Genomic DNA, 12,236 nt, shown 5'->3' with positions numbered 1-12,236 from the left:
TAATGTGAAGAGCAGTATCATGTTTTCTTTATCTAGCATTTGACGGCTGTTAACCAGTGAAATGAGAGATTAGATTCTATGCAACTAAAAGCACACACTGGATCCCTTCAAAAAAACCGTGTCACCTTCTATATAAAGTATTAAATTCGTTGATTGGCAAGATGCATATGTTATGCTGCTGAGACAGTGATGTTTTCTTAATGAAGAGTACAGTAGATGTTTTTGTAAGTTCAAGAAAATGTTGAAGCTTACAAGATAAAAATTACCATAGTAATATGTAAACTAATCTTTATAATTGAGCATAGTACCATATGATTCACCAAATGCTATTTTACAAAATTGGTAAGTGTATGTATTTTAAAAAATTTCTAATAGTGGTTGGTAATAAAGAATACTAAATTATCAACTTTATCTTTCATATCATAGAGGATTATCTTTTTTCACTCAGCTTTGTTTTCATACTTTGCCTATTATATCACTCTTTTCTCCCTCTTGGGTTGAATTAAAAGGGAGAATATTTTTCAACTTCTGTCTTCTTATTTATTATTCATTTCTATATTACTTATATGATTACTTATTAGGGCATTCGTGGTATTGTTTTTATAACTGTTAATGATAGTTACTGTTTTTAAAGTTAATGCTGGAATGAATAAGTCAATATGGCATAGAGGTTGAGTGTCATCCTTGGAGCCAGACAGATAGAGTGAATCTCCTCTCAGCAAGTGACTAGCTATATGTCCTTGGCAACTTTACTCTGTTTTTCCTGATTTTTAATAAAAGTGAATTCAGTGCCTGATACCTTGTGATAACTATAATAATAGCAATAATAAGATTATTATTGAATTCAGCATTTTAGGTTACATACTTAACATAATAGCACCTGTGTATATTTAGCATATTCATTTGCAATATAGAACAGGTTGGCTGTAACTCTCCAATCTGGAGTCAGAGTGTCTACCTGTGTGAGAGTCTAGTTCCTTTGAATATATTGTAACTGCATCTGTTATGTATTATGAGTAAAATTTTTCAGGGCCACATATTGATTTAACAACGAAACAATTATATTCACTCTAATGTATGTTTGAGTGCCTACGATATGCAAAGCAATGCAAGTAGTATATAAATATGTAAAATGCAGTTTCTGTTCCTAAGTACTATCAGTCTAACAGAAAGGATTAGGGAAATAGAGGAAATCTACTCTTTTAGGCACCCAAGTGGATAGAGGTTGTGCTATCAGAAAAAAAAAGTTTAGGCTATGTTAGTAATAGAAGCAGAATGAACCATAAACCAGTTTAAACATCTTGGGGAGCCAAGGGGAAATAAATGGAACTGCATGCTATGCCTTAGTAGTTAGTTTTTTCATATCCAGGGATCTCTAAGCTCAGGTTTACAATCTATTTTATTTTTATTTTTTTACAATTTATTTTTTCTACATGTTTGTGCTCTAAGCATCTACAGGTGTATTACTTGTTAAAAGCTCTATATATAGCATGCAGAAATAGAAATAAGTATAATACTTATTTCCACAAGAGAGGCATAAATAAAGTTATGACCATTGTTAGCATAAAGGTGGGAGAGGTCACATTCTGTGGAAAATTATGAGAAGCAACTTCATGAAAGAACATTTGAGCTGAGATTTCATAAAGATGCATGTGATTTCAGGCAAAGTTTGGGAAATTTAGTGATATGTTTGCCTCCTGCTACGTCAAGGAATAAGTGTGAGTAGAAAGAGAACAGTGCATGGTATACTTGTGAGATAGTGAATCTTCCATTTGAGCAGGAATGTGGGCTTTGTGTAGGATGTCTGGGGAACCTGGAAGACCTTTAATTTAAGTAAGTAATGGGGATCCATGAAATAATTTTTTTTTTTACATGGGATATGGTGGTGGTAATGGTGGTGGTGGTGGTAGGCTAATAGAGCTAGATTATCTAGTAACTGCATTTGTATGTTTACTGAATTTGTGTTTTTTTCTCTTTCAGGAAGTTCATGATTTGTTAAAAGACTATGACTTAAAATATTGTTATGTGGACAGAAATAAACGAACAGGTAAGATTTCTATTCTAAGTGTCTAATTTCATTTTGGTTCTCCCTGTACTCGTTATAGAACAAAAAAGCTTAGTGTCTTTTCATGCTTAAGCTAATCATGGAATTTTTAAGCCTTAAATCATTCGAATGTAACCCACACTATCTATTTTCTGAAGGTAATATTGGTATCCTAAATATTAATTGCATAAATGAATATAGTGAATATAGTGTTACTAGAGACTTATGAATTTTTATAATGAATGTTCTGTTACAGTGAATGTTCTTCATAGGCTCAGAGTTCCTCGATTTTAATTGTATGTTACTGGACTTAGTGAATAGACTGTATGACTTGACCTTTAGCTGGGGAAATTGAGAAACTCATTTAGGTTTTCTGGGTATTAGTTTTATATCTGTGAGATTAAAAAACTAGATTATTTCCTTTTTGTGCATGTAATATGCAGCTGTTTAAAAGCATCCTCTTGAGACTAAAAATAAATTTTGGAGGATAATGTAATCACTATGTACACATCCATTCCCAAATTATCAAATGGTAATATTTTGTCTTTACAAAGTATGTACATAGCTAGAGCCCTCATGTAGATCTGTTGAATTTCTTCAGATTCAAAAAAAAATGGTAAAAAGGAACATTACAGATAAAGATGAAATTCACTTTCTACTACTCTGATTCCATTCCCTCCCAGCCTCCTTGTCTAGGGGCAGGCACTGATGAATTTGGTGCATATTTTCCAATTTATGCAATTACATTTTGATAGCCTTTAAAGCTGTTCACAAATTCTTGTTCTTTTTCTTCTGAGCACAAGGTAAGATAGTACTTACCTGTGCCTCTTTGAAGTTGAGAGTGGACTTGTGATTTGCTTGTTGATGAATGAAGTGAGAGTGAAAATGACATGTATCCCTTCCAGGTGAAAGATTTCAGAGCCAGCATGTGATTTCCTGCTCACACTTCCCTGTGCTAAAGTAATTGGGGAAGGTAACAGAACCTCTTTCAACCTAGGTCTCAGAGTGACTATAATGAGCAAAACGTCCTTCCTTCCTTACTTTCAGCATGGGATATGCAGCATGAATCAGAAGAAAGCCTTTTGTTTTGTTATGCCATTGAGATTGTGCAGAAGTTTGTTACCACAGTATCTTGACTAACCTGTAACTTTACCATATGTGCCTATATATAATTAATGGTAGTCTCTGTTTTAAGCTTTTCATAAATGGTATTCTAATGTATATTTCATTTAGCAACTTGCTTTTTTTGGGTTAACGCAACATTGTTTTTCAGATCTTTCCACATTGATATATATAACTCAGGTTCATTGATTTAAGCTACTACGTATAATTATCATGTGAATTTATTACGATTAATGTATTTGTTACTGACTGGCATTCAGGAAGCTTTACCTTTCCCAGTATTTCAAACAGTGATGCAATGAATAGCCTTTTAGTTGACTACTAATATACATTTCAACTGTTTCTCCATAACTGAAGCTCTGAGTCATAGGTGTGCACAATTTCAATGTTACAGATATTGACAACGGGATTAGAGGTAACAGCCTTCACAGCTCACACAGAGCCAGGAATAGTGCTATTCCCACTAGTCAGGATGATAAACCTCATAATTCATGGGGCATTAGAAGTAATAATCAGAAAGTTTTTGCTCAGGAATGGGAAAAAGTAACTCAAGACCAATGATGCTCTTGTCCTACCTAACAAAACTTAAAACAAGACCAGAACGGATCAAAGTGCTTCCTCATAACTTAACCACATCCTGGAACAAAACTCAAGAATATTTGTATGCATCCAAAACATCTGACACCCAACAAAGTGAAATTTATGATGTCAGACATCCAATAAAAAAGTAGCAGACATGATGAAGAAGCAGGAAAACCTAATGTATAACAAGGACAAAAATCAATCAAAACTGGCCTAGAATTGACACAGATGAATTAATAAAAATGGACATTAAACCAGTTTTTGTAATAGTGTTCCATATATATAGTAAGTTATAGTAAAGATTGAACATGGTAAATAGAGACTTGGAAGATATAAAATATTATCCAAATCAAACATCTGGAGATGAAAATTACAACATCTGACATGAAATACACTGGATAGGATTAATGGCAGAATAGACATTGTGGAAGAAAAAATTAGTGAACTTGTAAACAATGATGTAAGTGATCCAAAATGAAACACAGAGAGAAAAAAGACTGTAAAACATGAACAGAGTATCAGTGAACTGTGGGACAGCTTCAAGAGCAATTAGAGTCCCTGGGGGTAGGAATAGTTAAAAAAAAATTAAAGAATTAGTAGCTGAAAAGTTTTAAAATTTTGATGAAAATTCTAATCCCAGGAATCCACAGAGCTCAACCAACTTCAAGTACAAAAGCATGAGGAAAACTACAGGGTACGTTGTAGTCAAATTGCTTACAGTTAGTGATAGAATGTCTTAAAAGCAGCCAGAAAAAAAGTATACGTCATTAATACATTTAGCGGGACAAAGATTAAGATGACCATAGATCTTGGAAACAACACAATTGAAAAGACTGTAGGGTAACATCTTTTCATTCTTTACCAAAAGAAACAAAAACACAACAGGTCCTCATAGAATTCTTAACCTATTGAAAATATCTTTCAAAAACAGTGATGAAATAGAGATGTTTTTCAGTCATACAAAAGTTAAAAGAATCATCACCATTAGACTTGCACTATAAGAAATACTTAAGGAAGTCCTACAAGCAGGAAGAAAATTATAGATGGAAATCTGGACCTACCCAACAAAATGATGAATACGTGATATGGTCATTACGTGGGTAAAGACTTTTTTCTTAATATTGAAATCTTTTAAAAGTATAATTGACTGTTAAAAGCAAAAATAATGACATTACATTGTGAGATTTGTAACATGTAGAAATAAAATGTGTAACAGCAATAATACAAAGGCTGGGAGAGGAGAAATGGGATTGCACTGTTTGAAGTCTCTTATACAGTACATGAAGTGGTGTGATACCGTTTGACAATTGACTGTGATAAGTTAAAGATGTATACTGTAAGCCTTAAATCACCTGTTAAAATCACACAACACAGAAATCATTAATTGTATTAAATGATTTTGCCTTGGATTTTGGAACCTATAGTGGTGTTTGTGGAAACAGATACAATTAATAACTCAATTGATAAAAGATGGTTACAATTCTAAACTATAACCTTGCAACCAGAGCTTTCTATGGTAGATATGAGGAAATTATTATAGTAAAATAGGATACATTAGGGGAAAAAGTTTTGGCACATGCTTGCCTTCAAATTAGACCCAATAATAAACTAAATAGTAGACCATGCAATGACTTTTAAAAGAATTGGGATCAATTGTGGGATATTTAAATTTCACAAGGAAAATGGTAATGTAATTAATCCCAAATTCCCTTACAGCCTTTTCTCTGTAGAGTGACATCTACCATTTCCATGAGAACTAGTATGTGAATTTTTTTATTTTTTATTATTTTAGAGAATTTGTGGTCTTGGAAAAACATGGAAGAAGCTATAGAACAGAAAATGTGACCTCCTTTCCCTACTGCCTGAAATTTTGAATTTGTTTCATTATGTTATTTAAATTCTTCCATAAAACCTAAGTTGAGCAAATGCAGATACCTAAGAAAAGGACAAAGAGATTTTCAGTTTTTAAATTATTAGTTGATTTATATATGCATTTATTTATTCATTCATCTAACACAAAGCTTCTACCATATGTCATGCACCATGATAGTTGGTGGAATTAGGGAGCTCACACAGTAGGGTAGCAGGCATCTAAGCAAATAGATTACGATGTGATGTGATCTATGCAATAATCCGAGCAATGTTCAAGATAGAGAGGTATAAAAAAATAAAGAATGGTTAACTCTAACTATAAGAGAGGATCAGGGAAGCTTCCTAGAGATCATGATGGAGTAATGCATGGACTGAATTTGAAAATCGGCTAAAAGGTTCTAGGTATCCTAAGGTATGGGGAATGATCTTATAGGCAAGGGAATTAAATGTGTAATATATGGATACCTGAAATAACTGGATCTCTGCAGGGAGCTACAAATATTTCAGTGTTCTTGGAGAATAAAGAGCTGTTGGGGAAGGGAGGAAGTATGGCAGTTAACAAGGCTGGAGTTAGATATAGCAGGCATTGTAGAGCATGATTACCAATCTGGCACTTGGCTTTTTTTGTGAGTAATAGCAAACCTTTGCATTTAAGGCAGTAAACAGGCACAATTAAACTTCTGTTTTTTAGAGATCACTTTATTGTCACTGTGGAGAAAGGATTAAAAAAAGAAAAAGCTAGAGGACTGAAGAAAGGGGGATGGATTCAAGACCTATTAGACGGGTGGAATTTGAGGATTCCTTTTATATGGGAAATGAGGGAGACAGAGTCTAGGTTAATTCCCAGGTTTCCAATTTCTGGGTGTTGTGTGACCAGATAAATAGGGAATAAAGGAAGATGAGAAGTATTAGGATTTTTTTTTTAATATACTTAAAGTTCTGGGGTAAATGTGCAGAACGTGCAGGTTTGTTACATAGATATACATGTGCCATGGTGGTTTGCTGCACCCATCAACCCGTCATCTACATTAGTTATTTCTCCTAATGCTATCCCTCCCCCGCTACACCCCCTGACAGGCCCCAGTGTGTGATGTTCCCCTCCCTGTGTCCATTTGTTCTCATTGTTCAGCTCCCACTTATCAGTGAGAACATGTGGTGTTTGGTTTTCTATTCTTGTGTTTGCTGAGAATGATGGTTTCCAGCTTCATCCATGTCCCTGCAAAGGACATGAACTCATCCTTTTTTATGGCTGCATAGTATTCCATGGTGTATATGTGCCACATTTTCTTAATCCAGTCTATCATTGTTGGACATTTGGGTTGGATCCAAGTCTTTGCTATTGTAAATAGTGCTGCAATAAACATACGTGCACATGTGTCTTTATAGTAGAATGATTTATAATCCTTTCGGTATATACCCAGTAATGGGATAGCTAGGTTAAATGATATTTCTAGTTCTAGATCCTTGAGGAATCGCCACACTGTCTTCCACAATGGTTGAACTAATTTACACTCCCACCAACAGTGTAAAAGCATTCTTATTTCTCCACATCCTCTCCAGCATCTGTTGTTTCCTGACTTTTTAATGATCGCCATTCTAACTGGTGTGAGATGGTATCTCATTGTGGTTTTGATTTGCATTTCTCTGATGACCAGTGATGATGAGCATTTTTTCATGTGTCTGTTGGCTGCATAAATGTCTTCTTTTGAGAAGTGTCTGTTCATACCCTTTGCCCACTTTTTGATGGGGTTGTTTTTTTCTTGTAAATTTGTTTGAGTTTTTTGTAGATTCTGGATATATTAGCCCTTTGTCAGATGGATAGATTGCAAAAATTTTCTCCTGTTCTGTAGGTTGCCTATTCACTCTGCTGATAATTTCTTTTGCTGTGCAGAAGCTCTTTAGTTTAATTAGACCCCATTTGTCAATTTTGGCTTTTGTTGCCATTGCTTTTGGTGTTTTAGTCATGAAGTCTTTGCCCATGCCTATGTCCTGAATGGTATTGCCTAGGTTTTCTTCTAGGGTTTTTATGGTTTTAGGTCTTACGTTTAAGTCTTTAATCCACCTTGAGTTAATTTTTGTATAAGGTGTAAGAAAGGGATCCAGTTTCAGCTTTCTGCTTATGGCTAGCCAGTTTTCCCAATCCCTTTCTTAAATAGGGAATCCTTTCCCCATCGCTTGTTTTGGCAGGTTTGTCAAAGATCAGATGGTTGTAGATGTGTGGTGTTATTTCTGAGGCCTCTGTTCTGTTCCATTGGTCTGTATATCTGTTTTGGTACCAGTACCATGCTGTTTTGGCTACAGTGGCCTTGTAGTGTAGTTTGAAGTCAGGTAGCCTGATGCCTCCAGCTTTGTTCTTTTTGCTTAGGATTGTCTTGGCTGTGTTGGCTCTTTTTTGGTTCCATATGAAATTTAAAGTAGTTTTTTCCAATTCTGTGAAGAAAGTCAATGGTAGTTTGATGGGGATACCATTGAATCTATAAATTACTTTGGGCAGTATGGCCATTTTTATGATATTGATTCTTCCTATCCATGAGCATGGAATGTTTTTCCATTTGTTTGTGTCCTCTCTTATTTCCTTGAGCAGTGGTTTGTAGTTCTGCTTGAAAGGGTCCTTCACATCCCTTGTAAGTTGTATTCCTAGGTATTTTATTCTCTTTGTAGGAATTGTGAATGGGAGTTTCCTCATGATTTGGCTCTCTGTTTGTCTGTTATTGGTGTATAGGAATGCTTGTGATTTTCCCACATTGATTTTGAATCCTGAGACTTTGCTGAAGTTGCTTATCAGCTTAAGGAGATTGTGGGCTGAGATGATGGGGTTTTCTAAATATACAATCATGTCATCTGCAAACAGACAATTTGCCTTCCTCTTTTCCTAATCGTTTTGTTTTTTGGCAGAGATAGGATGAAAATCGTGAGTTATGTTTGGGAGTCAGTATGAAGATATATGTGGCACTAAAGGTTAGAAAGATAGATTTGGGAGTATAATGGTATGGGAGGCCTTTTGCAAGTCCTCAGATGAGATTATTTTGCTCATTGCTTTCATAGCCCCTCATACTTCCCCTTTGGGGACACCACATTTGTAACTCTTTGTTAAATGTCTAGCTTCCCCTATTAGATTGTGAGCTCTGTGTTGAAAGGGATCTTACCTGTTCTGTTCACCAAAACATTTCCAGTGCCAAACTTGGAATCTGGCACATGATACGGAATACATGGGAATGGGTGTGATTGCCCCCAGAGGAAGAGGGTGTAGAGTGAGAAAAAAGATATTCAGCGGCCACACATTGAGTAACACATGTGGCCACACAGGTGTTACTGTGTGTGACTCTGCCAGGAAGGCACCCCAAGGAGTACTACCTTACAGGTGTGAGTGGAGGAGAAAGAGCTAGCAAAGGAAATAGAAGAAAGAGCTTGGACAGTTATGAAGCAAATCAAGAAAGAGTACGTCAAGAAAGTTAAGAAAGGCCTGGTGCAGTGGCTCAGGCCTATAATCCCAGCACTTTGGGAGGTTGAGGTTGGTGAATCACTTGGTCAGGAGTTCGAGACCAGCTTGACCAACATGGCGCAACCCCATCTCTACTAAAAATACAAAAATTAGCCAGGCGTGGTGGCAGGCCCTGTAGTCCCAGCTACTTTAGAGGCTGAAGCAAGAGAATTGCTTGAACCTGGGAGGCAGAGGTTGTGATGAGCTGAGATCGGCACCACTGCACTCCAGCCTGGGCAACAGAGTCAGACTCTTGTCTCAAAAAAAAAAAAAAAATGGAAAGAAAGTTAAGAAAGGGAATGATTAACAGGTTCAAATGCCCTGAGAACTCAAGTTAAATATGATCTGAGATTTTATGGGCTGATATGAGAATATAACCAGTATTTACAAACTGTTGTTGGCTCGTTTGTTTGTTTTAGGGAAACAGAATTAAATTGTATTTTATGTCAGCATAAGGAAAAAAGACATAGAATCAAAATCAAGCCTTTTAAAAAAGATTGTTAGAAACTAAGAGATAGCCTTTTAATAAGGGCAGTAAAGCCATTTTTTCTCATTTTTTGGAAGAGATGTTGGAACATTTAGCTGTTCCTTTGGCAATAGTTTTCTTGCGTGTGGGACATGTGTTAAATGAAAAATGTGTTTCTTTAAATGTTAGCATCACACTTAGTGTGGTGAGATGCTCTTACTCTGAGAGCCGCATGGCACTAAGACCAATTGAGGGTAGGGAAGTTGAGTGAAATGACAGGCAGAATTGCCCATGATACTTAAATTACTTCTCTGTCTCTTGCTATATCCATATTTGCTGTATACAACATATTGTCATGCAGTTCTAATTGAATTTGGGTAAATTAAATGTTCATATGGAGTAACTTCACTATATATTTCAGAGGGAGAGGGAGAGGAACTTGTAGAGAGCAATTTATTTGTAATTTGTGGATTGCTATGTATTTTTTTTAATGGGGGCTTTAAACTTTTCCTATAAAATTGCTCAAAACCTTTTATATTCTTTTATTACAAAAGGTAAACAAATTGATATGGTTAAAATATAATTTTACCAGATATGAATGTACATAATATTTCATTGATTTAGAATGTTATATTTGTATTATGTTTCCAGTTATATAAACCGTCATATGCATTTGTTGCTTGATGCTGGAACAACTTCATTAGCTAGACAGGGCAGACTATTTTTATTGTTTTATGAATATTCAAGATCTTGTCTTAAGATCAGAATCCTGTAACCTTTTCATTTGATATTATTCATCAAAAGTGTACCAAATTAAAAGTGTCTGTGTGTTATGTCAATCTAATCTGATATTAAGGAAATATATACATGAATTGGAGAAAGAAATGGCCTCCTTTATGCATTTTGATGTTTTTGCTGTACCTTCATTTTTTCAGGTCCTTGCTGTCAAATAGGATCTTTTAGAACTCTTTCTAGGAAGAAAGAAAGATTTTGTAACTTCATTTTTATTTCAGTTAAGTTTTATATAAAGGCTTCATAAAATTTTATATCACAGGTTTTTGGGTGGGAGGAAATCAAATATGTGTGTGATTGGAAAAGATTACCAAAAACCCCCGAGAATATCATAGGATTTTATAGTGAAACTCCTAATATAATCCCTGTACTTTCTATTTTGGGTTACTGTTGATGAAATTAGTTTAATGGAGGTGTCAGCATTAAAAAACACACTGAAATAGAATAAAAAATGTCACAATGCATTGCATATAGTAGGGGTATTAACTCATAATTTTGTTTCAGAAAAAAGGTGTATGTTTATGTGTACCAAGTCACAGAAGTAAGATATATTTCTTACTGTGTTTTCAAACAATTTGAAAACTCTTTAATTCATTTCATTATCTTCCAGCTTTTGTTACCTTATTGAATGGGGAACAAGCCCAGAATGCAATTCAGATGTTTCATCAATATTCTTTTAGAGGAAAAGACTTAATAGTCCAGCTTCAGCCAACAGATGCTTTGTTGTGTATTACCAACGTGCCCATTTCTTTTACATCAGAAGAGTTTGAAGAACTTGTTCGTGCTTATGGAAATATTGAGAGATGTTTTCTGGTCTATAGTGAAGTTACTGGCCATTCCAAAGGCTATGGATTTGTGGAATACATGAAAAAGGACTTTGCTGCAAAGGCTAGACTGGAGCTGTTGGGTAAACAATTGGGAGCATCAGCACTCTTTGCACAATGGATGGATGTTAATCTATTGGCTTCAGAGCTCATTCATTCTAAGTGCCTTTGTATTGATAAACTCCCCAGGGACTACAGGGATTCAGAAGAGCTGTTGCAAATTTTTTCCAGTGTCCATAAACCTGTGTTTTGCCAGGTATGTATTTTTAAGAGATTATTGAAATATTTTAAAATATATACATATGTATGTAATCTACATACACTCACAAATTTATCATACCTGTGTGATTAACACAATGGAAATTTAATTCTGCATCATTCTGTAGGGAAGACTTTGATCTCATGGGAAATTTTAAATCAGTTCCTCTGTTTATGGGCCAAAGTATGTTGTTATGTAGTTAAGTATGCCTTAGCAAATCCATTGCTTACTCATTCACCTCATTCCATCCATTCGTCCCACCATTTTTCCATCGATCCATTTATCTATCCAACTTTTATTTACCATCTTCTGTGTACCAGACACTATGCCAAGTGTCAGAAAGGCAGAGAATGGAAAGATACTCTATCTCAATACCTCTCAATTTTGTAGAAGAGACGGACAAGTAAGCAAATAATTGCAAATCCTATATGAAGAGTGATATAATGGAGGATAGAAAAGTACTATGAAGTTTAAAAGGAATGTGTAGTTCTGTCTTAATGTGGTCACGGTAGATGAGACATCTAGAGAAGATCCTGAAAACTGATAACACTGGCGAGACTTTTCAAGCACTTTATCATAGTAAAATTAAATACATTCTAATAAATATATATATACTATATATAACTTTTTTCCTTACAGAGTTTTGATAGCAACTGATCAATTATTTCTCTCTTGTTTCTCTCCATTTCTTCCTTCTCCATTTTCCTTTTTACCGCACTCCCTTCCCATCCACGCTCCTTTTCCTCTTACCTCTGTTGTTTCCTCTCCTCCTTTGCATCTTTTCTTTAATCATA

At 35.1% G+C, this 12,236-nt stretch overlaps 1 protein-coding gene across 3 annotated transcripts in view; it reads left to right on the top strand.

Moving 5' to 3' along the window:
• RAVER2 (ribonucleoprotein, PTB binding 2) overlaps positions 1-12,236 on the top strand; it is an 88,530-nt gene that overhangs the window by 22,033 nt on the left and 54,261 nt on the right. For all 3 annotated transcript variants that reach the window (XR_008668222.2, XM_031008290.3, XM_031008294.3), the window contains exons 2-3: positions 1,981-2,047; positions 10,970-11,439. Coding sequence is in view for 2 of the 3 variants with exons in the window: in XM_031008290.3 (XP_030864150.1) it covers positions 1,981-2,047; positions 10,970-11,439 (537 nt within the window). In the remaining variant the exon portion in view is untranslated. The remainder of the gene's footprint in view (positions 1-1,980; positions 2,048-10,969; positions 11,440-12,236) is intronic.

The sequence above is a fragment of the Gorilla gorilla genome, chromosome 1, assembly GCF_029281585.2.
Source record: "Gorilla gorilla gorilla isolate KB3781 chromosome 1, NHGRI_mGorGor1-v2.1_pri, whole genome shotgun sequence".
NCBI classification, from domain to species: Eukaryota; Metazoa; Chordata; class Mammalia; order Primates; family Hominidae; genus Gorilla; species Gorilla gorilla.
Note: the sequence above shows the minus strand (reverse complement) of the source record. Positions and strands in the feature narration are given on the sequence as shown.